The 26,130-nt window shown below is 57.4% G+C and overlaps 1 protein-coding gene across 18 annotated transcripts in view; it reads right to left on the bottom strand.

The window, feature by feature from the left end:
- KIF1A (kinesin family member 1A) overlaps positions 1 to 26,130 on the bottom strand; it is an 80,591-nt gene that overhangs the window by 42,552 nt on the left and 11,909 nt on the right. For 14 of the 18 annotated variants that reach the window (XM_033111561.1, XM_033111565.1, XM_033111566.1 and 11 more), the window contains exons 2-14: positions 21,187 to 21,356; positions 15,187 to 15,263; positions 14,027 to 14,206; positions 13,351 to 13,416; positions 12,709 to 12,887; positions 11,539 to 11,650; positions 10,005 to 10,082; positions 9,276 to 9,341; positions 8,621 to 8,638; positions 3,734 to 3,809; positions 2,236 to 2,314; positions 1,288 to 1,430; positions 852 to 878 (exon numbers count right to left, since the gene is read on the bottom strand). In XM_033111561.1, the coding sequence (XP_032967452.1) occupies positions 852 to 878; positions 1,288 to 1,430; positions 2,236 to 2,314; positions 3,734 to 3,809; positions 8,621 to 8,638; positions 9,276 to 9,341; positions 10,005 to 10,082; positions 11,539 to 11,650; positions 12,709 to 12,887; positions 13,351 to 13,416; positions 14,027 to 14,206; positions 15,187 to 15,263; positions 21,187 to 21,292 (1,207 nt within the window). In that variant the 5' untranslated portion in view covers positions 21,293 to 21,356. The remainder of the gene's footprint in view (positions 1 to 851; positions 879 to 1,287; positions 1,431 to 2,235; positions 2,315 to 3,733; positions 3,810 to 8,620; positions 8,639 to 9,275; positions 9,342 to 10,004; positions 10,083 to 11,538; positions 11,651 to 12,708; positions 12,888 to 13,350; positions 13,417 to 14,026; positions 14,207 to 15,186; positions 15,264 to 21,186; positions 21,357 to 26,130) is intronic. The other 4 variants (XM_033111578.1, XM_033111570.1, XM_033111571.1 and 1 more) reach the window with 1 other exon arrangement.

Below are 26,130 nucleotides of genomic sequence, written 5' to 3'. Positions count from 1 at the left end.
CCCCCTGCACCTGGGCCCTGATACTTAACCTGCTCTGCTCTGCTGGGGGCACCCCCTCGCCTGGCCTACCCTGCACTCCCAAGGTGCGGGGTCAGGCTGTGCTAACTGTCCAACCCCAAGGAGAAACCTGGAGGAGGGGTGAACTGTGGAACCCCCCAGGAAGTCCTTACACCTCCAGCCCCAAGAGATTGCTCTGAGCCCAGGGTCTTCTGACACTGGGGCACCCAGGGAGCCCCCAACTGCCCATAGGCCCCCTGGGGTGGGAGGTGCCGGCCCTCCTGGCAGAAGCCAGAGTGGTGGCAAAAGGGCCAGCACGGGGTACAGAGGGAGCCAAGGGCCCTGCAGCCCTAGGGGTCAGGGAGGCACCGAACTGTCCCCTGTCCCAGAAGCCAGGCCCAAGGCCAGCAGGAGACACAGGCTGGGAGGACCTGGAGGCACTCAGACTCCTGGCATTTCTAGGGGGAGTGGCCTTGGGGTGTGTGGCCACAGGGAGGCCAGGACGGACCTGGCCTTCCAGCACTGACACTGGGAACCTCCCGGCCTCTGGGAGCCCACGGGGGTCAGAGAGCCTCAGCTCGGTCCCTTTCAGCCTGAGAAGGCCTCGGCTGCCCCTTGCCTCCCCGGTGCCTCAGTTTCCCATATAGACATGGGGATGTGGCCCCAAATCTACCAGGAGGGTGCCTTTGAGCAAGAAGGCTGCTGTCCCAGACTCTGCAGAGGGGAAAGGCAGAGGAGAGTGCACACAGCCCTCCCACCGGCCCTGGCCGCACCCCGCCGTCTGCCTGCGCCGCCCTACACCCCGCGGGCGGGACGAAGCAGGGATGCACAGAGAGCGGCAAGGGGATACACACATTTGGGTCCTCCGGGCACAGTGTTGGCTAAGGGGGAGGGAAGGTGTGGGTGAAGGAGGAGAGACAGAGAAACAGAAGAACAGGTTTGTCTCCGCAGGGTCTCAGGCCAGGCTTCAGGCAGGTGGCTGTGGGCTTCAGCGGGACACAGGGACCACCACAGCCCCAGCACCTGGGGCATGCCAACGTGGCTCCCGGGGAAAGCATCTCTGGCCTACTTGGGCCAACACCAAACCCAAACCATGCAGTGCGCCCAGAACCCCGCCCTCTCACCCACGGTGGCTTTGCCCAGGAACCAAGCAGGGGCTGCGGCTGTGGTGGCAGCCTGACCCACCCCATCCCAGTGGTGGCCCCAGGAGGGAGGCCAGGCTGGCCCAAGATTTCCCTGGGGACCCGAGCCCGGCCACCCTGCCCAGGATAGGCGGACGTAGACACTCACTGTCGGTGATGTCCCCAAGACCCTGTGCATACAGCAGGTCCCGCAGCCGGGTCACCTCGTCCTTCAGCTCGCGGATCAGCTTGTTGTTGGGGTCCTCGTTGATGACGGCGTTACAGCGGATCTGCTTGGCCCGGTCGGCATACCTGGGCAGCAAAGGGCGCTGTGGGCTGTGCCCGTGCCCAGCAGACCCAAGGGGCCCAGGTTCACAGCAGGGGGGACCTGGGGGCTTTGTCATAGCAAGGAGTCACCCCCACTGGGGTCACCAGGGCCACTGGCCAGAGACCTACAGGTGGGGTCATACGGCCCCAGCTCAGCTGCTTGGGGAAGCCGAGGCCCTGGCATCTTCTCCCTGTAGTGAGGCCTTTGCACCTGGGCCTGTGGCCCCAGGGTGGAGGGAAAAGTGGGGGTGGGGGGTGAGAACATCGACGTGTGTGTGTGTGTGTGTGTGTGCGTGTGTGTGTGTCCAAGCCCATACCTCACACAGCAAATGCCCACGCAGTTACAGATGAGTGCATGTCCCTACATGGGGACTCACGTCCTTCTTTCTCTTTATTACCAGTGGTGCTTGGTCAAGAAGCCAGAGATGCTGACTCGGCCCAGGCTCCGACCCCAGGACACCCACCCTGCAGCCAGAGGGATGCTTAGGACACACCTGCACCTCTTCACTAATTAAAGACCTTGGGGCTCCCATGGCCAACAGATGTGTGCAAACTGCTCCGCCTACAAGCACAGCTCACAGCCCCAAAGTGCACCCTGATGGGTGATGGGAATGGAACAGGGCCCATGAAGACCCAGGCACTTCCGACAGCCACTGAGCCTCCAGAAGTCACAGATGAGACGGTCTCCCCAAGAGGCACCCCCCTTGCAGGTGTTCCTGACTCGGGCAGGGAGGGACCACTCCCACCCAAGCCAGGTGGGGCACGGGGCCCACCTCCGTCAAGGACACACCTCAGGGTGCTCAGTGTCTCGTCATAGTTGATGTCTGCAGGGCTCAGGGCTGCCACCATTGCTGTCCTCGAGTTCCCACCTGTGAGAAGAGGCCGTGCTGGAAGGAGCGCCAGCCAACTGCCATGCCCTCCCCACTCTGTCCCCTCCTATATTTATAGCTGGAGAGGCTGAGGTAAACTGAGTCATGGGCCGACTGGGTAAATAGAGACAGAGGGGCTCCAGCCTTCATCCCTGCACCGGGCACCTTGGTTATTTTTCTTCTATCCAGTGTTTTGCTCACCTTTGGGGTCACTTGACAATCAGGCTTCCCCGTCCCCCTAATGAAGAAGTTGTGGAGGGTTTTGTGGCATTTACTGCAGGCTAAGGACTGTTCATGTTCAATACTATTTTCCCTTTTCTCTCTCTTGTTTGGAATATTTTTCTCAATATTCACAGTCAGATTCCTGGCCCAGGAAGCGTGGATGCCAGCCTCAGGAAACCACGCAGTGTGAGGTCACAGACTGTTTGACTTCTAGTTGGAGGCAATTGATCGTTTGAGCTCCTAACCTTGAGTACCAGATAGTCAGTCCTGTCAGGCTGCTGCCTGTCTCTGCTCAGCGTTTGGACAGCCTGTCCTGCTTGACCTCAGGGACCTTATGTATCCTGGGGCCATGATCCCAGGGTGCGGCCCCCACACAGACTGTGAGGTGACAGTGTGAAGGACTTGGGGCCTGATGCCGAGCGAGGTACCAGGACGGGTTGTATGAGGGACTTCCCCACCCCCACCCCCAGGCTGGGCCTGGGTATGGATCTGTGAGGAGGGTTTTCTTCCCAGCCTGCACCTCAGGGAAAGGGACAGCCATTCCTGTGACACTCCTGTCCACTCTTGGGGGCCCACCTTCCCTGGAAGCTCCCATCTGCCCCCTCCAAGGCTGGTTTTGGCATGCCGTCTCAGCCATGCAGTCAAGGAAGGTCAGGGAGCCACAGTTGTCTATGTTCAGGTTGGCCTGAGACTCAGTTTACCTCCCTGAGTATCAGCCTCTCCAGCTGTAAACGTAGCCTGGAAGGATTCCCGAGGGTATTTTTTAGGTGGGAGGCATTTCAGTCTTTATCTTCCCATCTATCTCTCACTGGTTCAGAACTCAGCCAGAGAGAAGTGACTTATAGCAACCCGACATAGTAAGCAAGCAAACAGGACTCCCCAGAATCATGGAGTCCTGGGGCCCTGCTACAGATGGGGAAACTGAGGCCGAGAAGGGTACTTGGTCTGGGTGTCACAGACCTGAACCATGGGCACTGACATGCGTGTGTGTGTTCATTGGTCATCGTGGTTCCCCACGCATGCTGTTGTTAACCCTTTTCTGGTCACTGTCCCAGGCCCTCTGGAAGGATACCCAGGTTCACCTCAGCCTTGGCCCAGAAAGGGTAAGAGACCTCCTGGCAGTTGGGCAGGAAGATGGGTCAGTGGCCCAGGGTAGAAGTTGGAACCCTGGGGATGGGTGAACCCGCCCGTCCTCACCCAGGTTTTCCCTGAGCAGCCAGGTCAGCACGGAATCTCTGTAGGGAATGAAATCTGTCTTCTTCTTTTTCTTGTTCTGTGGGGGAGGAACATACAAGGTCAACCCTGAGCTCACAGAAGTGGAGGAGCAAGCACAGGACCTGCAGGGTGGTCCCCAAAGCCAAGTCTGCCACCGGGGGCAGGGCTGGGCCAGCTCTCAAGCTTCTCCCCACCTGAACCGCCAGAAGCCACCCCCAGGCACCTCGGGGACAGAATAGGGGACTTGATAGCACATCCCTCAGGTTCCTCCCTGTCCATCCCCACTGCGTGTCTGGGCCACACAGCCGGGCCGGAGCCCAGGCATGCTGATTATCTCTGGCCAGTGCATCCTCCCTTCACTGTCTGAAGAACTGCTCTAAGCCGACGACCCCCTCCTCAAACATGAGCAGTGGCTCTGACTAAAAAGAAAAGGCCCCATGGCTAAATGTGGTATTCCGGGCCTCTCCTGGCACCCGCCCAGCTTACCTCTTCCCTTCCTTCTGCACAGAATTCCCCCATCAAACTTCCTACTGTCCTTAAGAAGCCAGCTCACAAGCCCCTGCTTTAATTCCTGTTCCCCTGACCCTTTCCCTGAGAACAAAGCATTTTCCACATTCCGGCTGCTCCTGTGGCTCTTTATTCGTCTTTTAAGGTAAACTGAGGTCATTCAAATATGGACTCCAGCCTGTGTGATGGCTGATGGGAATTGCTTCTTGTAGACACTCTGTGACCGACTCAGTGACTCCACTGATCATGAATATTCAGTTCCTTTTCCTTGTCTGCTTGTTTAGGTACGTAATTGCTTACGGAATGTTTGTAGAGCACCTGCAGTGGCCAGCAGCCACGGCCCCGACCCCAGAGCACCCTCCCATGGAGATGCACAGAGGTGCCACTACTGGAGTGGCACCATTTCTCTGAAGGTAAACTCATTCGTCATTGTTTTCAGCCTGGTCCTCAAGAGGAGCTCCACGGGCTCTCAGGGGACATAAATTATGAACGCTCTGAGACACTGTATTGAAGTGCCTTTCAGAAACGCTGCTGTGCCAACTTCTGTGTGAGCAGGGTTTGAGAGCTTCCAGTCATCGGTGCAGGGGGCTCTCTTTTTCTCTTCTGGAAACTTGACTGGTGGAAAACTATTTCTACTTTGTGCTTTGATTATTTAATTCCTAAGGCTGAATCTCTGCCATGTTTGCCTTTGTTTCCACAGTGAACGCCCTACAATCACTCAGTTGCTGCAGCCAGGAGCCCAGGGGACATCTTTGCTTCTGCTGCTCCCTCACCAGTGCCCTTTCCTTCCACCCGCAGCCCCTGCTCAGCCACACTCCAGCGTCTCCCAGGACCACCACTGCTCTCCCTCTCCTCTGCCTTCCTAGCCTCCATTTCCACCTGGGTCTTTGCGACACTGACCTCCCATTCTCTCGACTGCCACACCAGGCCATCCCACTCCCAATCTATCCTTCCCGCAGCAGCCTAAGGGAAATGTTCTAGACTTTGCGAGCCCTGCTGAAAACCCACCCACTGCCTCCCAAACCACAATCAATTAGTTTCTGACAATGGACTAAAGACCTCCGATCAGGTCCCTGCCCACCTGCGGCCTCGTCATCTATATGCCCCCATGTTCCCTGCTCCAGGCGGTTCTTCGATACTTTCTCACTCAGTTCCTTAAAAAGTTTCTATCACAGCCCCTCACATAGTTAGTCTCTGGAATATTTCCTCACAGCCCCTCACACAGCTCATCACATAGCCCCTCACACAGTTCCCACGTGGTTTTTCACACCTGACCTGTCCCTTGCTCACTCCCTCACTCAGTTCTCCACATAGTACCCCACACGGTTCCTCACACACTTCCCCTCACAGTGCATCACACGCTTCCTCACATGGCGCCTTGCACTTCCTCCCAGTTCCTCACATTTCCCCACAGTCCTTCCACAGTCCTCGCACAGTTCGAGTTCCTCACAGTACTTCAGAGCAGTTCACACAGTTTTCACAATTTGTCACACAATTCATCCCACAGTTCCACTCTCACAGTTCTTTATATACTTCTTTACACAGACCCAGCCCGGTCCTCACACAGGTCTCTACACAGCTCCTCACACTTCCTCAGGCCCTGACAGTTCTTCATGCACTTCTCCCCTCAAAATTTCTCAGTCCCTCACACTGTGTCTACGGCAGTTCCCCGCACATACCTCCCACCCAGCTCCAGTGCAGTGCCTCAGACTTCCATACACCGTTCCCCACACCAGGCCGCATACTTCCTCTCATGGTTCCACACAGTTTCTCACGTGCACACAGTTCCACACGCAGTTCCCACCAGTTAGTTCTTCCGTTTCTCATCCAGTTCTCATTCTTCCCTACAGTTCCTCACATAGATCTCTCCACAGTTCCTTAAACGGTTCCTCACATAGTTCCTCTCAGGTCCTCACATAATTCTTCACACCACCCGACACGCTTCCATAAATTCTCTACACAAGTCCTCACACAATGCCTCACGTCATCACTCAGTTTCCTCACAGTGACTCACGTAGTTCCCCCACACCATTCCACACAGTTCCTCATACAGCTCACAGAGTTCCTCTCAATTCTTCACCCAGTTCTACACCTGTTTCCTTAGTTTCCCACAATTCCTCACAATTCCCCACACATTTCCTCAAATTCCTTCACACAGTTTTCATCTCAGATCTGCTCATACTTCTTCTAAGGTAGTTTCTCACACAGATCCTACCCAATTTTCACACAGTTCCACACTCCTTCCCTCAGTTTCTTACAATTCCACACACACGACCTCGCAGTCCCTTCAGGTGTGTTACAGTTCTCCATGCATTTCCCCAAAGTTTCTCACAATTCCTCAAACAGTTCCTCAGAAGGTTCCTCACAAGTTCCTCACACACTTCCTCGCACAGCTCCACACAGTTCCTCACATAGTTCACAGCTCACATAGCTCACACGCATTTCCTCACAATTCTCCACAGTTCCCCACACAATTCTACACACAGTTTGTCACACCGTTTCTCTCACTTCCTCACAGTTCTAACAGCTCCTCACACACCCACAATGTTCTTCAGTTCCCGTTCCCTCATCACTCCACACAGTTCCCCCCCAATTTCTTCACACTTCCCCCACACTGTTTTACACACTTTGTCTCTCACAGTTCCACACAGTTCTTCACACAGTTCCTCTGACAATTCCTTACATAGATCCTCAGTCTTCCTCAGTTTCTTCACACATTTCTATCCAGTTCCTTGTACTTCCTCACAGTTACTCATTCCAGCATCCACACCATTCTACACATTCCTCACAATGTGCACATCCTTTGACATAGTCTCTCGTGCAGTTCCTCAAGTATTTCCTCAGACAGTTCCCCACACGGCTCCCCACGTAGTTCCTCAGTTTCTTCGTTGCTGACATAGTTCCTCAGTTTCCTCCCTCAATTCCCACACTGTCCCCCACACGATTCAGGTGCATCCTCTCAGTTTCACAAAGTTGCTCACAAGTCACACAGTAGCTCACAATTCCTGTTATACACACAATTCCACCATACTTCCCACACGGTTCTTCAGTTTCTCACAGTTCTTTCACAATTCCTCCCATAGTTCCTTCCACAGTTCCACACACTATTTCACAAATTTCTCCTCACATTTCCATAGTTTCTCACGGAGTCCACAAATAGTTGTGGACAATTCTTCTCGCCATTCCACAGAGTTTTCACACAGTTCCCCACACTGTCACCTACGCTTCCTCATAATTCCTCCCACAGCTCGACACACACTTCCTCATACAGTCTTTACCTAGATTTCTTTCCCACACAGTCCCTCAGAATCTCTCGCACAGCCCTCCACACGGTTCCTCAGAGATCCTTCACACAATTCTGTTTCGCACACTTCGCCTCCAAGTTCCACACAGTTCCTCACAATTCTTCACGCATTTCCACACAGTTCCCACAGAGTTCCCCACACGGAATGTCAACCTTCCAACACAGTTCCTCACACACTTCCTCACAGCTCCCCACACACAATTCCCAGTTTCACTCACTTCCTCTCACAGTTCCACATAGTTCCTCACGGTCTTCACACAGTGCCTCAGTTTCCTCACACAGTTATCCATTTTAGTTCCCCACATCATTCTACAGGTCGTCACATAGTCCACACATTTACTCATAATTCTTCATACAGTTTCACATACATTTTCTCACAATTCCTCACACAGTTCCACACCCAGCTCCTCATAATTCTCTGCAGTCCTGATACAGGCCATTGCAGTTCCTCATGAATCTTCCCCAAAAGTCTCTCCCGGTTCCCCACACAGTTCCCCACACAGTTCCTCACAATTCCCCACATACCAATAGCTCCCCCTAATCTCACAGTTTCACCCAGTCTCACATTTCCCAACACAGTTCTTACACAGTCTCCTACACATGGTATTTCAGTCGCCCACAGAATTCCCTCATAGAATTCCCACATTTTTGCCACACCATTACGCATACATCCTCTCACAGTTCCCTACACAAGACCTCACAATTCCTCACAAGGTTCTTCAAATTCCACACACACGTCCCATACAGTTCTTTCCACAGCCATTCACACAGTTCCTCACAGAGAATCACACAATTCCTACACACTTCCTGTCATTTTCTCAATTCCTTATGTAGTCGCTCACAGCTCCCCACACAATTCCTCACAGCATTCTCTGTCCTCAGCATCTTACACTGGACTTCCCAACTACATGGCACAGGTGCCCGCACGTTGCCCGGCTGGCTCAGTGACTTCTGCGGAGACCCTCACGGGGAGGGCTGGAGCTCAGGGTGCTCTGTGCTCCTAGCCCCTCGCCTGCAAGGATGAAGGCTGCTCCCTAGGACTGAAGCAAGCAGCTTACCTTATTGGGCCCAGAGTCCTGGAAAAGAAAAGACAGAAACAGTCTGAGGACCTGGAGTAAAGCTGGGGCCCCAGGTGATATGGGGAGGGGAGGACGGGCTGGCTCCAGAGGGCAAAGGAGCAGGAGAGGCCTGAGCATGTGCCAGGCATCCATCACTCGCGACCTGGCCATCGCTGACCACCCTGAGCTGGTTCTGAAAGTCAGGTCAAACAATAGTGCAGCTTCTTGGGCTGCTCTCACCCACCAGTTCTTCCTCCCACCCCCCAACAATTTCAGAGTAAGGTAGGTTCTCCTGAGATTTGTCCTTCCCTGGCTGAAGGCCTGGATGTCTTGGTGAGTGGGCAATGCTACCTGTCCTGTGGGGCCCATCAAATCCAGTTTCTCACCTCCAAGGGCTGTGGGCTTCCTTCTGGAGGATAGCCTGGGTTGGGCTAACTGAGGCCAGAGCTGACCACAGTCCTGCCCTTCCAGAAGGAAGCCATCCAACAAGGTCACCATAGCCCACGGTGACCGTCAAAGGGCCCTGTGAGGAAGGGGGCATACTCCCATTTTACAGGTGGGGAAACTGAGGCTCCAGGGAGTGACAGGGATCACTACGCCATCTATAGCCTAGTGACACCACATCTCTGGGATTTGCCTTCCAAAGCCAGCTCACCATTTCCGCCAGAGCAGAGATGACCTTCCCCAGTGTGGTCAAGGACTTGTTGATGTTGGCTCCCTCCTGTGTGTGGAGAAGATGGCAGGGACGTTAGGAAGCGTCAGGAGCCTCTCGCACCAGTGTGATCCCCTGGCGCCTGAGCCATGTGGCGTGGACTATTGACCCTCAGACTTCGGGGGGCATGGGAGGCTCTGGCAGGAAGCCGGTCAGCATCCCACCTGGCCAGGCAGTTAGTGCAGTTTGTGCGGAGTTTCTCCCCAGCTCCTTTGGGATCCTAGTGACACCTCACATGCCCCACCTGAGGCGATTTCCAGAGCCCTTCCCACCCATCAGGTAGTGGTGGGGAACAAAGGGGGACTCAGGAAAAAAAAAACTCCTTCCTGACACTCAAGACTGCTTTGAGCAGAGGGGTCCCTCAGGACTGGCCAGCCACTCCTGCTGTTGCCTCAGCGCAGATGCCAGTGGCGAGGTGCTGTGGGAGACCACGGAGGGCCCAGCTTTCCTGCCAGGTAGCTGCTGGCTGGGGGCCTCCTCCTGTCCCCACTCCACCCTACACCCCGCCCAGGCTCACCCTTGGGGGTGGACCTAACACCTTCTCCAGCCCCAAGAGGAGCCCTCCTGCCATGCCCACCCTGGAGCAAGCCAAGCTTGGAGGTAGGACCCTGCCGGTGAGTTCAGGTACAGGGAGCCTGCTGCTCTCCGTGGACGTGGTGGCCTAGCCCCTACCTTGAGACGTGTGCCCTTGGCTCCTGTGGAGTCCGCCCGCTCGCTCCCAGCCAGGTCCACCAGGCTGATTTTGCTCACCTGGAATGGCAAATGTGACAAGTGCAGAAGATGCCCCAAAGCCACTATGGGCACGGCCTCAAGGGTCTGCCTGAGGAACCTGCCAAGCCCCTGACTGGGGGTCCAGTGGCCCTGACCCTGCAGAGCTTCCTTCTGGTCTGTTCCCAGCTCTTCCAACACTGCCTGAGGTTCAAAGCCACCTCCCTTAAGAGGCTGCACGCCCCTGCTCCCCAGGCACCCAGGGCCACAGCCATGGTGTTCTCTGCAGCAGGCGCTTTTCACGTGTGTGTGCATGGATTCCCCGCGGTGCCTCTGAGTGTTCCCTATCACTACCACCCATTTCCACAGACAGGGCCATCCTCTGTGGTAGGGTGCGAACCCGGCTCCTGTGCCCTAGCCACGCTCAGCTGCCTCATGAGGGTGCAGCTGCATGAGCTGGCTGGGCAGGGGGCCCTCACTGACACTCCCATGGCCTGGGGTGACAGCCACGCACGTCCTGAGGCTGAGTCTTTCCCCGAGCCACGGCTACTGCTGGCAGGACTAACTCAGGTGTGAACAGCCTGCAGGGTGGAAGGGACATCAGGCAACGTGCGACCAGGCTGACACAGTTTCCTGCTCCCCAGGCCCCAGTGTGCAGTTGCAAACCTCCAGGAGGATGACACCCGCTGAAGTCACCCTGGCACGATCAGGACTAAATGACACTCGCTAACTTCCTCTGGCCCCTCTGCAGATCCTGGGGTGCTACCTGAGAGAGCCTAGACCTTCAGGAGGTGTCCCGGGAGGAAGCCTGGATGTGGGTCGGGGGAGAGGGCACAGCTGGCGAAAACCCGATGCCATAGGTCAGAGCACTGACAGACGTGAGTAGGCGTGGACCCTGCCCTGCTGCCTCTCCTCAGAGCCCACGTGCTGTGTGTCGGGATAAAGGCCCAGGAGAGGACACCCCTGCCATGGTCCACTGAGAATGCCAAGGCGTGTGGGAAGAGCATCTGAGGCTGGGGTGGCGGGCAGTGCCCGCTCAGCACAGCCTCTCCTTTGTGCTCGCAGAGGCCAGTGCCACCAGGAGGCCCTGCTCCCAGCCCAGCACCCCTGCACCCATAGGTTGCCCACCGTCACCTTTGTGACAGGCACTGACTCAACCTGAGACCCCCCAGCCTTCGCTGCTGCCTTCCAAGGGATGCCCTGGCATCCTGGGCCTGTGGGGGCTCAGCTGTGGTGCAGCCCTGGCACATCCCTTCCAGCCATCTGGCAGGAGGATGGTCCATGGCCCTTCCACACCCAGGTGGCGCCAAACGCCAGGATGAGGTGGCTTTGCAGGCCTGGTATACCTCTCCCCAGGCCCACACTGGGCTGGGGGTGCATAGTGCCTGGTGAGAGGACACTGCCCTCTCCTCACAGGTCAGCGTGTGCCTTGGTCGCCTCGTTCAGCCTGACCCCTCCCCCCACCTAGGTGGCATCCACACGCCAAGGCCATGCTTACTTTCTCTGTGGTGATGTCGGTCTCTGCATCATGGCGCTTCTGGGTGAAGATGATGTTGAAGACGGCGTGGGAGCGACTGCTGGTCTCATTCATGTTCGTGGCGGCCACAGTCCTGGGGGAACAGAAGCCACATGTGGTTACCAGTCGCCCTGTAGTCGGACATAAGGGTCACTGATGGTGCCAGCCCACTGAGCCAGGTCATGGGGTATCAGCTTCCTGGGCTCCCAGGGCTGCCCTGCTGGTGGTGACCGTGCCTCCTGTCGGAGCGGAGCAGGGCCCACAACCGCCAGTTACCACGTCCACTGTGGGACCCTCCGCCCCCAGCTCCAGCCTGGTACTCAGGGTGTTCCTCCCGGGGGCTCAGCAGAGCCCAGGTACCCCTCGTTCAACTCGCTGTGATGTGGGAAGGTGCCCAGAAGAGAAAGGGACGCCCACCATCCACTGCTCTAGGGAGGGCCAGCGGCATGGCCGTGGGGGCCAAGGCCACGGCTGCCTGAGAGGAGATATGGGGTTGGTCCTGAGGCCACCGACATGCAGAGACCTTAGGGAAGTGTCCCCAGGCTCGGCTCCCTGTCTGACAGCCCAGAGCACGGACGGGCCTCGTCAGAACAGCCCCCACAGGACCAGGATAGGTGCCGCGTGGTGGTGACTGACACAGGGAGCTCTCACCATCCAGGGTGTACCTGGGTAGCAGAGGGGGACTGTTACCATGACAATCAGGGCAGACCCTTCCAGGCAGAGAGGCCCAGGGCAGGACGGCCAGAGAGACCCATTACTTATGGCCAGCAGTGCCTTGCGGCTGACAAGGCCCCTGCCCAGAGCCCTGTCCACAGGGCCGTTTGCCCTCTGAGCAGGCGTGGCTGCACCTGTCTCCTGACGACTGGGGACGGCCACCTGGGGCAGCTGCCACAGACAACGCCAGCACCTACCCCCCAGGAGGAATAGCTGTCATGTAGGTGACAAAGACCCCCTGTACAGGGGGAGCTGGAGGTCCCTCTTGGGCTGGCATGTGCTTTGAATGGCCTCAGCCCACACCTCCATGGGGCCACCTGACGGACTCCATGGGAAGAAGACAGGAGCCCCAGGGCCCGACCTTCCTCTGAGAGGCTCGCAGAGTGGGTGCACAGTGGGGGTGGAGGGCAGGGAAGATGGGTGTTACCCCACACACACCTGGCCTTGTTCCCTGAGTCCATGAGGTCCTGGATGTCATTGTAGGAGGTCACGGCCAGCTTGGAGAGGTCCTCCACGTATGGCCCCAGCAGTGGGTGTTCCCTCACACGCAGGTTGCCCTTGTTTTTGGGGTTCAGGAGGTCGCGGACACGCTCACAGTAAATCTCCATGTAGCTGACCTGCAGGGCAGAGACACGCCATCAGGGAACTCCAAGGTGGGGTACAGGGGCTGCCATCAGGGACTCTGGGATAGGGAGTGTGGGTACCGCCCACTGAGTGGGAGAGGTATGCAAAGGACTCTGAACCCTGCATGAGGATATGCGTTGGGGTTGTCAGCCCATCCCGCCACCATGGCCACCTTGGGGCCCCTGGCCGCAGTACGGCCCAGGCTATCCAGCTCTGAGGCAGAGTGGCTGCCATGAATCACCGGCTGAGCCGAGGACCACCCATCGCTCCTCTGTGCCCCGAGCATCCTCAGGTCTGGCGTGGGGTGGGCACGGCGGCGCGATTGCACGTGCGTGAGTAAGTGATAAGGTAAGAGACCACTGCGGGGACACACTGTACATCAGAAAAGCTTTGCCATCCATGCCCCGAGCCCCCAGCCATTCCCCGAGGACCAGACGCCGGGTAGGGGTGCCCTACCTCCACAGAGTAGGACATGTTGTCATTGGTCGTGTCATTGATTCGGGAGAACAGGTCCTCGCAGAGCTGCGGGGACCGAGGACACAGAGTCAGACGATGAGAACCTGTCCCGCGAGGTGCGATGGGCGGTCTGCACCCAGGCGAGACGCTGCTCTCCTAGCCCCTCGCACCCTCACAGTCCATCTTAAAGGCACTGAGAAGGCCTGCAGCTAAGAAGCTGCTGTCTTCTGCTTCTCTCAGGGCCCCCCACTGATATCTGGTCCTTTCTTGTGGATCATCAGCTCACACTGGCCGCTGCCTCATACTGTCCTCATTTGCTACAGACCACTGGGTATTCTCCACTGCCCTGACCAGCTCAACTCCAGAGCTCCACCTCGGGGTGCTGGGCTGGGGTCGGGACCAGGGTCCCAGCAGTATCTGAGGCACCCATGTGTCAGCCTTTAGTTAACCGAAGGCCACACTTGTCCCTGCCCCGACCATCAGCCCTCAGGGCCCCCACCAGTGGCTCTCCCAGCTGTCCCACGCTGGCCCCCTGCTGCCCTGACCCCACCCTCCTCCCAGGTTACCCTCCCTTGTGGCTCCCTTCTCTCTGGGGCTGCTCCCCTGGGCACCCTGCCCAGGTCTCTGCCTGGGCTGGTGCTGCCCTGCGTGTCCTGCCACCCCCACCCCCACGTACCTGCGGGATGATGCCCTGCTGGTCCTTCTCCTGCTTGCCCATCATGGTGTAGGATTTGCCAGCCCCAGTCTGGCCATAGGCGAAAATGCAGACGTTGTATCCCTCGAAGGCATGCTGCAGCATCTCCTCACCAATGTCCCTATACACCTGCTTCTGCGACGCGTAGTTGATGTCCTCGGGCTGCAGGACAAGAGGGGCTGCCACTGCGGGAGGCCGGGCGTGCCGCATCCCAGGGTCTCGGGGCACCAGAGCCAGCATATGGGGAAGGACACCTGCCCCACCGCCCACTCACAGGCTCCTGGGAGAGGGGACAACATCCTGCCTGGGGCACAGCTTCCTGAGAGGGGCGTGGAGGGAGCCAGGGAGGCGAAGGGCAGTTTAGCAGAGCGAACAGCATGCGTGAAGGCTCAGAGGTGGGAGTGTGTGGCGTGGTGCTGAAAATCATGGCTCAGTGTGGCAGCCGTGCGAGGGAGCAGAGGTGGAGCTGGAGAGGGGCTGGGCCCAAGCCCAGGGTCCCATGGGCCGGGCTATAGCATCTGGACACTGTCCTGACGATGGGAGCAGGTGGGGCTGGACATCCAAGTGGAATGGGGAGCCCTGGCGGCTGTTGTGGGGGCTGGGCAGTCAGAGATGTTAGCCGGGGTAGGGGGACAGGATGCCTGCTCGGAGGAGTCGGGGCTGGGCGGTGGGCAGGGCTGGGTGTGGATGGGGGGGGGACAGGGGTGGGGGAAAGGGCCAGGGATGCCCCAGGGTTCTGGGGGAAGTGGAGGCTGAGGTGCTGCCCGTGGCAGGTGAGCTGGTAGGACACCAGGGCGCCAGATTCAGCTGCGGACATCTGAATTTGGGAAGTCAGGGAGGGAGACGTTGGCGGGCAGACGCATGTCCAGCTTGGATGCTGGGAAACTGCCCACAGTGAGCTCAGGCCCCCTGACTCCGCCTCAGCTGGGACAGTGCGTTTCACAGCTCAGGGTGAGCTTCTGCACACAAGACAACTTAGGGAAGCAGGCCCCTCCCCCACCTCCCACAGGGCCGCGCAGGGCAGAAGGGTGGTCATCACCCCATTTAGAGAGGAACATGCAGATCAGAGGCTGAGGGACTGGCCGAGGGCCACACAGCGAGAGGGGCTGAGTGGTCCTCCTCCCCTGAGCCCCCAGCCTTACCGAGGTGTGCGACCAGTAGGAATAGTCGAAGCTGAAGCTTTTGGGGGTCTCCTTGGGCTGTTTGGGGTTAACGATGGCTGTGGGGAGGGGAGAGGCACCGTGGTTAGTGCTGGGCTGCGGGGGGCCAACAGACACATGAAACACGCCCACCAGAGAGGGACCCCAAGGCAGGGAGGGCGGTCCTCAGAGGCCTCTGACCCCAGACAAGCCAGCCCCCCAATGGGAGGGGCCCCAAGTCCAGGCAGACAGCCCGCTCTGCTCGGTCTGTCTGTGGACCCTGCTGCCCCCCAGTGCCCCTGAGGGTAGCCGGAGCCATTCCCTCCTGCAGACGGGGGTTCAGACGAGCCTACCCCCACCTCTCATCACAGCCTGCTCACCCCCTCAGCCCAGATCTTTAAGCACCTGCTCTGCACGCACGTGCCCTGGAAGTACCCAGAAGGCTGGGGTATCCCGTCACGGCTGTGGCCCTGCTTTTTTCAGGCCATCAAGCCTACATGGGCTGACTGTGCACTGTGTGTGCCCGGGGCACATGGGCTGTCCCACCGCAGGGACAGTACAACTCATTCCTCTCCTGTGGGTGCGCTCGTGGGCCCTACAGGACTGTCCCCTGCATAGGTCGCCCCCTCCCTCGTCCACCGAAGCAGTGCTCTGCTCATAAAATATCAGTTCATCAAACAAGGAATGAGGCCATAAATGCACGGTGTTGTCACCCACTGCCAGCGCCTGCTCAGTGTCCCAAGAGACCCCACACCCCAGTCCACGGCTGCTTTGCCCCAGGCCTGCGGGAGCCCCAGCCCCAGCGTTTCCTGGACCCTGGGCCCAGCAGGCAGCTTGGTGGCCAGGCAGGAGGGACCTCCGCCCCTGCCCCTGTCAGGCTGCCCTTCTTGTTGTCCGCTATCCGACCCCAAAATGACCATGTTGCTAGAGGCCCCTGAGGCCCCCGGAGGCTCCGGCTGGCTGGAGGCAGATCCCTCCCTGGTTTTCACATCCACCAAGAGCTCAGACCAATCCTGTTTGGGAAGGGCTCCAGGTCCATGTGGGAGGCCACTGCCCCCCATGTTGTCCCATCTGAGGAGGCGGCCCCTCACTTGCCACACCCCCAGGTTTGGAGATGGAGGCCATGGCTGCCCACCCCTCCACTGGCTTTCCTCAGAGGCAGTGGGCTGGGGGCTTCACCTTCCTGGGCACGGCACAGCCTCCAGGACCCCACACCCCTGCCCCGCCAGGTGACCTGTCACCAGCCTCAAGAGAACTAGACCCTGCCCTGTCATGGTTTGAATTATAATGTATCCCTCAAAATTCACATGTGCAGGCCCTAAGCCCTAGGACCTCAGAACGTGGCCGTATCTGGAGATGGGGGTCCGTGCAAATGCAACTGGTTATAATGACACCACACTGGGGTCAGATGGGCCCTAATCCAACACGACTGGTGTCCTTATAAAAGGGGACATTTGACACCAACACGCACACAGGGAGCAAGCCATGCAAAGATGGGGTGATGTGTATACAAGCCAGGGCACCCCGAGGATTGCAGCAGCTACCAGGAGCTGGGAGGGGCAGGGAACCCACCCCCCCACGGCCTCAGAAGGAACCAGCCCGGCCAACACCTTGATCTCCGGCTTCCCGCCTCCAGTGCTGATGTCTAAGCTGCACAGTCTGGAACTTTGTTACGGCAGCTCTGGGAAGCTGACAGTCCCATCCTCGCCAGGCTTCTGCAGCTGCCGCAGGCCCCGTGGCCATTTGATCCGGCTAAATGTCCTGCTCACAGCACAAGTGTCACCTGAAGCCCTGTCCTCAGGGATGACCTGGCTTTGGGCCCCCGTCCCTGGGCTTGAGGACTTCTGGGAGATGACCCGGCACCCTTAGGAAGCCACAGGATGGAGCAGGTGACTGACCATCACAGCCCTGTCCTCAGAGCCAAGAGGACATGCTGCCTCCAGGGGCACGGCCCGGAGGAGAGTGAGCTGGCCTGGGGACAAAGCCACCGGAACCCCAGGTGCAGATAATGGCAGCGCCATAGAAACAACAATCGCAGCACCTCCTGACACAGGCAGCCAGGGGTGCGTCCCCGCCAGCTCTGGCAGCAGCGACGACAGGGCCCCCGGTGCACCCCCCCAACGCCTCCCTCCATCTCCTGTCTCCTCACTGCCCTGCAGCATGGCCAGGATCCCACGACAAGCCTAGATCCCCCACCCCCAGGTCTTCAGGCAGGCCCAGCCCCCGACTTGCTCTCCCACCTTGGCTCTCTGAGCAGGCCTGGCCCCATGCCCCACCCCCATCCAGCCTGCTCTCTTTTGTCCAAACGACACTTGCCCAGCCCCAAGCCCTGACCTGTACAGACAGTGTCCTGGCACTGGGTTGTTTGCTACACACCCTGTATGGACCATAAGCTCCCTGAGGTGGGAGACCCCCAAGGACAGGGCACAGGTGTGGCTCAAGGAACTCTGGGTGGGCAGGGGAAAGCCAATGGCTCAGGTGAGTGAGAAAGGAGTAGGCCATGAGGAGAGCCCATCGTGGGGATCACTGGGCAGAGCCGCTCCAGCCCTTGGGACCTGCCCCCACCGCTCTCTTGGTGCCATGGTGTGGCTGACCCTGGGAGGTCTTGTGGTATCTGAGAAATGCCCTCTGTCATTACAGAGGATATCCTGAGGCCCAGAGGGGCCTCACTCTGCCCAGGTCACAGGGCGTACAGCTGGACTGGAGCCCAGGGTCTGCCCAGGCCTGGCTTTCCACCAACGCCTCCAAGCCCTCAGGGCAGCGCGCCAAAGCCAGGGCCGGATGGGGACCCCCACCCCCCACCATCAGCCTGCTGTGCACCGAGAGGAACTCTTTTGCTGGACAAAAGCCTTCCCTTGCAGGGTCTCGGGTTCTTCCTGTGTGGGTTGGAGGAGGGAGGAGGAAGAATGGGTCCTCTGGGGCTTATGAGCTGGCGACGCTGGGCCCTGAGGAGCCCCTGAGCCCCCTCCATCCCTGCCCAGGGCAAGCTGCCCAGGGCTCTGCAGGAGCGAGCAGAGAGGCCAGTATCCTGAGGGACAAAGATGTGAGCTTAGGGGCACCAGCTTGAAGAGGGAGGTGAACAGGAGGAAAGGAGCTGAACAGAAGCCGTTTTCTCAGCCTGAACTTCCTGCGATCGTGAGTGTTACAGCGAGGGACACACGCTGCCTCCCGCACAGCGGCCTTCCAGGGAGCCTGCTGTTAAACGCGCGCGCGGTAGCATGAAACCAGCCATGGGGAGAGCCTACACTACAGAGAGGGGCACAGACGTGTGCTTGGTGGGCGGGGAGGCGTAGGGAGGGGGGAACTGGTTTACCAGCAGGCCGCTGCCCCAAACTTGCCAGATTTAGGAGGTGGTATAGATGAAACAGAGACTAAAAGCGCAGTGGGGTTCTGGGACCAGTTAGCTCGATGTCCACCCATCTGACACTTGGCAGTCTGTACTAACCTTCCAGTGAGCCCACACGAGACGCCCCTGTCACCCGCTCCCCACTGAGAATCTAATCATCTCCTGCGCCCCACCACACCTCAGCAAAACCTCTGCCCCATCCCTACACCCCACTTAATTCTATGGGGCGTGGCTCTCGGCACTGGCCGGTCTAGTTCCGTCTCGTTACTCACACGTGTGCACCGCCCATCTGCCCGCTGGAATGTCACCTCTGAGGGAGGAAGAGCCTCTGTGCTGCTCCCGGGGCCTGATGCCCAGAGTGGAGCCTGGTACAAACTCGTGCCTGGCAAATGTTTGCCGATGGTGTGAAGGGACCCCACGTCCACCTTCTTCTGCCCGTGCAGCGACACATGGTGAACTCACAGAACTGTCCCCATCTGTGCTATGGGAACAGTCCTCACCCCTGTGGGACTACAGGGACAGCAGACAGGGTCACCATCGCAACCTCTGCAAGCAGAGAGCCCAGCTCAACTCTAACGGGTGGGCCTCCAGGGGGAGAGGGCAGCTCAAGGCCTCTGAGCTGTTGCTGGACAGTGCTGTCAAGAGCACCACGGGCGTCTCAGCCTGGTGCCAGCCAGTGACAGCAGGCCCCCAGTGACCATGGCGGAGGCTGCTGCCCACGGCCTTGCTGGCCTCCTACAGCCCCTCCTTCAATATCACGGGTCTTGAGCCATTCTTCTAATAAAGAGGTCTACAGCAGTGTCACCAACTCCTTGGCCACAGCCAAGCTCCTTTCTGTGGTCTTTCATTCCCAGTCTCACTCTATTTGGGGCCTAGAACATTCCAGAACAGCAATGGCAAATGGCAGCTGACTTCTCAGGTGAGTTAGGTGTTGAGACTGCACAGCGCTGCTGGCTGACAAGGGCCTTGGTGGGAAAGACTGCCATGAGCAACTCGCAGTGTCTGCGTGGTCAGAGAAGGGTCCAGAATGTTCCGGTGCACCACGCAGCATGGTGGTCCATTCCCTGAAAACACACTGGGACCAACTTGCCAGGATCCAGGAGGGCTGGAAGCAGGAAGGCCAGGCTGCCACCCACTCATCAGTGCCCCTTCACAGCTTGGCACCCAGACCCTCGGCTCAGGGTCTGCTTCCAGGGACCGACACCATTCACAGGAGTCATGAGGAACCCCCAGGTGTGCAAGGGGCGCCAAGCTCAACAGCCCCGCCACACACAAGTTCTGAGCGAGGCCTCCATAATCTGCCCACACAGGAGAAAGAGCCACAGAGCTCCACAGCCTTCTGGGAAGATCTGTCAGCCCAGACCCCGTTGCAGAACCTGAAAGTGCACAGAACATCCCCAGGAATGCCCAAATCCTCACTCAACAGGCCTAGGCAGGCTGCTGCCGCCAGCCCGAGTGCCCCTCCCCTCGGAGGCCCCTCCCTCCAAAGCAGGCAGGTAACAGACAGGTGTGGGTTGCACAGGTACAGAGCACCTGAGGATGGGCAAGTCCTGCTGTCACCCCTCAACCTGAGCACGAGGGAGCGAGGGGGGCATGTGTGCCGACCACTCAGTACAGCTCACGCCACCAGTGCCTGTGGGTGACGGCAGTGGCTACAACTGCTCGAGGGACCCCAAGTGCAAACGGCCCAGCTGAATCCAGTTGACTGAATAACTGGGGGAGACACAGAGGGGTCCTTAAGATACGGAGGACTCACTGGGTATTGGGGTGGGCTGTTAGTCAGCAGGAGATAACCCAATACTGGCTCCATTTCCACAGGACCTGAAAGGAGCCTAACTAAGCTAGGTCTTAGAAGCAATGCTGGCTCCCCCTGGCGTAAGGATAGGGAGCAGGGGGGCTTCTGCCGTGGGTCTGGGTGTCACTCGGACTGAAAGCTCTGCCCACTGTCTGCATGCCTGCTGCAATTCACTACAAACGTCTGTGATAAAAGAAAGTGCCAAGGGGAGTCTGTCTCCCACCTCCAGCAGCCCTGGCAGCTGGGATCCTCTGCGCTAAAGACCCGTGAGGACAGGACCTTCCCAAATTGCCGGTCGCTCTCCCTCCTTCCCACTCATCATGTGGACTCCTGGCTTCCCACTTCTCAGAAGGTTCTGAGATGGCTTCAATTAGACATGAAGCAAAAGAATAAGCAAAGGAAAACAATGTATGAACCTCAGGCAGCTGACAGAAGGCGAGGAAGCCGTAACCATGTGTACCGGCTTGAACAGCATTCCCCAAAGTCCCGTCCCCTGAACCTCAGAAGGAGACCTTATTTGGAAACAGGGTCTGTGTACATGTGATTTGTTGTTAAGATGAGGTCACACTGGCAGGGCGGGCCCTGAATCCAATGACCGGTGCCCCCATGAGACGTGCACGTGAAGACACGACATGCCAGCCCTGTCAACACCGTGATTTTTGGGCTCTGGCCTTCAGAACCATAGAGAACAGATGTCTGTGGCTTTAAGCCGCCCAGCTTGTGGTCCTCTGTTACTGCAGCCCCAGGAAACCAAACACCAAGTGGACGAGGAGGAAGCAGGAGCCAGGTGGGCTGCTTGTGTGGGCCGGAGGCCAGGACCCCGCGGCCCGAGCGAGCAGCCGCAGCCGCAGCCTGTACTCACTGGTGGTGCTTCCCGACATCTGGATGATACACTTGGAGTCACGGCTCGTTTCCCGGGAATTGAAGGGGCGGACGCGCACTGCCACCTTCACTGAGGCGCCGGCCATCTCTGCAGCCTTCGTGCGTCCTCCTAGCAGCGGCGGCGGGAGCCCCAGCAAACGTGGGAGACACCTGGGGAAAAAGGGAGACACGAATAGGAAACAAGAGCCAAAGGTGTTTCTGGTTGGCGACTGAACGCACTCCCCTCCAAAACCCCGCGAAGTGACGGGTGAGGAACGGCTGGGGCAGCTGAGGAACAGCACGCATTTTAGAAAAGAAAGCCGATGGATGAGTGGAGCCTGGCTTAGCAAGCCTGGGAAAGCTGGAGCCTAACAAGACACAGGCACACAAGCCCTTCGCTCTGGGGGACCCAGAAAGCCTCTAGGCAGGTACCTGTGAAGACCGGCGTCTAGGAGGACCGGAAACGGGCATTTGTGGAAAGTCAGTGGGAGGAGCGTTAGATCCTGTCATGGTTTGAATTATAGCCCCTCAAAATTCACACGTGCAAGCCCTAAGCCCAAGGACCTCAGAACGTGGCCTTATTTGGAGATGGGGGTCCTTGCAGATGTAACTGGTTAAGATGAGGTCACACTGGGTCAGAGGGGCCCTAATCCAACCTGACTCGTGTCCTTATAAAAGGGGACATTTCTGCCCTGTGAAGACAGACGCAGAGATGGGGTGATGTGTCTATAAGCCCAGAAACACCAAAGATTGGCAGCAGCCACCAGAAGCTGGAAAAGCCTAGAATAGACCCCGCCACAGCCTCAGAAGGAGCAGCCCAGCCAACAGCTTGCTCTCAGGCTTCCCACCCCTGACTGAGTGTGGGGACAGAGTCCCAGAGAGCAGTTTCCAGGCTCTCGGACTCACATGGAAAGGTGCTGGCTCAGGTAGTAGATGGCCATCAGCTGTGACTAGTTGGCCGTCAGCTGTAACCAGTTAGCCATTGGCCACTGATATAACTGCCGTGACTGAGCTAGCAAGCGCGGATTACAGTTAGTAAGTGGGATTGCTTGGCAGAGAAGCAGACGGCAGGCTGCGGATCGTATGGATCCTACTTCCTGCATCTAGCCGGGATGCCAGAGAGACGGGTGCAGGAAGACCCCTTGTTGGGGTACTGGCAGATGTTTGCTCCCTGTGTCTCCAACTCAGCCGCCAGTGAGAATATAGTGGTATGACTCCCCTATCTTTGGCTCCGTGGGTGTTCCTTTTTGGCCTCACCATGTCCTGCATTCTTATGTGGGGAGCGGGACCAGAGACCCCGCATGACACCCTGCATGACACTGGGAGACGAGCAAGTTCTGTTGTCTAAGTCATACCATCAGTGGTACTTTGCTATGGCAGCCCTAGCAGACTAACAAACACCCCCAGACTCCCATCCCCACCCTGTGAACATCCAGGACCCTGCCCCCCAACACCCCATCCCTCACCAGGCAGGAGGCCAGAGGTGATTCTTTGAGACTGAAGCTCTGTCCAGCCTGGAAGCGCGGGGGCAGTCTGAGGATCAGCTGAGGGTGGGTGTGAAGCACCTACTGAAAAGAGGTCTGAACTACACCCAAAATGTCCAGCTGTGGGATCGCAGCCTCCTCCTCCTGCGCTGGGAGCCCAGCGTGCTGGCTGTTACCCGGTAGGGCAGGGTTGTTTGCTGGGGAAACTGACCCGGACCACACCCTCTAGCAAGAAATATAGACTAAACAGACAGAAAAGGAAAAGGAACACAACAGAAAGAGACAATGCAGTGAAGAAAATAGATTTGAAATACCTTATCATTTATATCCTCAGCGAGAAAAGTTACTACACCCATGAATGAGCAGACAACGCTATTTTACAAATGAATAAGAACAAGTTCTTGGAAATTAAGAATATGAAAACAGAAACTTTAAAAGTAAATAAAAAGTTGGAAATACAATTAAGTAATTTTCCATGAGAGGAGAGAAATACACCTGGAGGATCAATGAAAAAGGAACTGTTAAGGAAATCGTTCAAGAAAACTTCCCAGGACGGACAGCCACGAGTTTCCAAATTCAAAGGATCCGTCTTCCTACCTACCCACCCACAAATGATAAAAAGTCTCACAATAAGACAAACTGTGAGATTTCGGAACCTTAGGATGGTAATGAAAAGACCCTTTTACACTGCTGAGGAATGGTGACTGTTGGCCTAGAATTCTAAGCTCGTCCAAACTTATCAGCCGAGTGTGAGGGTGGATCAAAACCCAGGACGACTCTGGAAGATGCTAGAATCAGTGCTCAAGCACGTGAGGGAGTAAACGGGAGGGAGGAAGGGAGAAAGGGAGACGTGGGGTCCAGGTCCACAGGATGGTGAAGGGGTTCCCAGGAGGACACTGGGGGATGCCCCTGAATGGAGGCTGATGGGAGGGACGCCACAGAGAGAAGCTGGGCTATGCCATATGGAGAAGCGTCCTTCAGGGGTTTGATGCTGCCATGGAAGCCGCAGGGGGAGGCCTGCATTATTTACCATTTATTCCGAATAAAACGCTCTACAAGAAAGAAAAGAGAAGCCTAGAACTCTCCTGAGAATAGCAGGAAAGAATACCTATTAGTCCTATTAGTGTAAACACAAATACTAACAAAGGAAATACGGTGGGAAGACGAGGGAGAAAGTGTCATGTATGGCGGGGGGTCTTAGTGGGCTATGAACCTCTAACACTGAGACTCTAAATGGGTTAGGAAAACGGAACCTGCAGGAACAGCAGAGGAAGCCTGACTTACGTGATTTGGGGGTAAACACCAGAGACCCCTGGGGGAGCTGAGCAGGGCCTCGGGGGGGACGGCACGAGTGGGAGCTATTTGTCACGAGTTGTCTCATAGCCCCATTCAACTGTGACACTATGTTGACAAGTGTTCCTTTGGCAAAACTTGAAGAACAAATAAAAGGAGAAAACCCAGGGGAGGGAACTGCTGCTGGAGCCCCGCGGTGCTCAGGATGGAGATCAGGGAGCAGGGGACGCGCGCAAGGCTGGGGCTCCAGAGTGAAGCCCGAAGCTGCCCAGGCCTCCGCGCTGCGAGCTGCCGGGACAGCAGCTGTGTGTCGCGGTGACTCCGTGGGGCCTGCTCTGCGACAACCTCAGCAAGTGTGAACGGAACTTCCATATCCACTTGAAGGTCACCTTCATACTCGCAGTGAGGGAGCAGCTCTCCCTGAGGACACAGGCCCGGGGTGGGCTCTGTGCCCGGTCTGTGCTGGGCTGAGCGTGACTGCCCGCTCGAGAGGACTGTCCGTGGGTGCTGGGAGCGCACGGGTCGGAGATGAGTGCACATCGCTGTGCCTGCTGCAAGACGCAGACAAGAGGGGGGCTTCCCCATGGGAGGGTGCCAGGCCAAGGGGGTGGGAACGTGGGGAGCAGCAAGGCCTGGACTCAGCGAGGGGGGCCCACATGACACCCCAGCCTTCCCCTTGCAGAGGTTGGCCCCTGGGTATCTACCCACCTGCCCTACACATAGGACAGCACCCAGACTGAGATGTCCAAAGGGAACCCCTGGGAGAGGCGCCGGCCAAGGTGGGTAGGTGCTCCTGTTGGTGGCAGCCCTCCTCCCGCCTGGGGGCAGGGCCTGGCACACAGGGCACCAGCTCTACTCCAGCCCCCACCTGCAATCAGGCCTTGGATTACTGCGAGGGACAAGTGAGTTTCATCTAGTACAGTGGACTGTTGTCACCTCCTCTGGGCATGCCCTCTGGGGACCCCAGGACCAAGAGCAGGAGGAGCCTATGGAGCACCCTGGGGCCCACCTCTCTGCAGATGGGGAGCACGGCGAGGGCTGGGATCCATGGAGAGTTCGGGCTGTCAACTCCCAGGCTCTGCCCAGAGCCAGCTCCTTGACTCCTCAGAATTCCCCCAGAACAGGCTAGACATGGAGCAGGACTGTCCCCTCAGGCAAACACAGCTCTTCGAGAGACTACAGGGAGAGAAGGAAACGCCAGACCAGCTGACAACTGAGGGCCAGCACGATCAGGACATGAGCAGAGCCCAGGTGGATGGGGAGCAGAATCCATTCGGGGGCTGGAATCCTGCAAGCACACAGCCTCATGTACACTCCATGAGTGTTGGCTCCAACGTGTCACCTTCTTACATCCACGGACAACCACCCAGCCGTGGACTGCAGGGGCGTCCCTCTCTGAGAATCCACGTTTCCTTACACCGGAAAATCTTTGCACTTTTGAAACTGAGAAAAGTCGTAGGACATTGGGGCTGGGATGGGAAGAGTAAAAGCAAGGTCATGAATTCCTGGTGAGAACACAAATTGGAATGAGATCTCTTGCCAGCATTTAGCCACATGCCTTGTGCCTTAAGAAAGAAGGCTATATCCTTTGACTAAGGCATCCCAAGTACTGAAACAGGAAATATTAATAATTAGAAATGAAGAAAACACTTATGAAAGCAGATGTTCAATTTGCTATTGCAAAATTTTTAGTTCTCCCCTAATTGAGCAAGTTAATTCAGTACAATTCTGATAAGCAAAATGTTCTAGCAGGACTTTCAGTGGAATTTGGCAAGAGTATGGAAGAGAGTCTTGAAAAATAAGAACACAGGAGGAGGGGCATCCCTTGCCAGCTGTTACATTTACTATAAAGCTATAATGATTTCCAAGGTGCAGTAACGACACACGAACAGGGAGCTCGATGGAAAGGACAAGCATGAACACAGACCCCAGACAGACAGACACGCACACAGACACGTCCAACAATTATTAAGGCAGCATCTCAGGTAACTGGGTAGGATTGGCATTGGGACGACTGGTCCTCCCACACTGAAAAAATAGAGCTAGAACTTTATCTTTGACAACATTACAAGCACACATAGGAAACTCTGCTATGGCTCTGGGCGGAGACGATGCATTAGCCCCAAGCATGAAGCAAAGGAAGACTTCTGCCTGCAGGTGGCGATGGG

The sequence above is a fragment of the Rhinolophus ferrumequinum genome, chromosome 8 (genome assembly GCF_004115265.2).
Source record: "Rhinolophus ferrumequinum isolate MPI-CBG mRhiFer1 chromosome 8, mRhiFer1_v1.p, whole genome shotgun sequence".
Classification (NCBI taxonomy): Eukaryota; Metazoa; Chordata; class Mammalia; order Chiroptera; family Rhinolophidae; genus Rhinolophus; species Rhinolophus ferrumequinum.
Note: the sequence above shows the minus strand (reverse complement) of the source record. Positions and strands in the feature narration are given on the sequence as shown.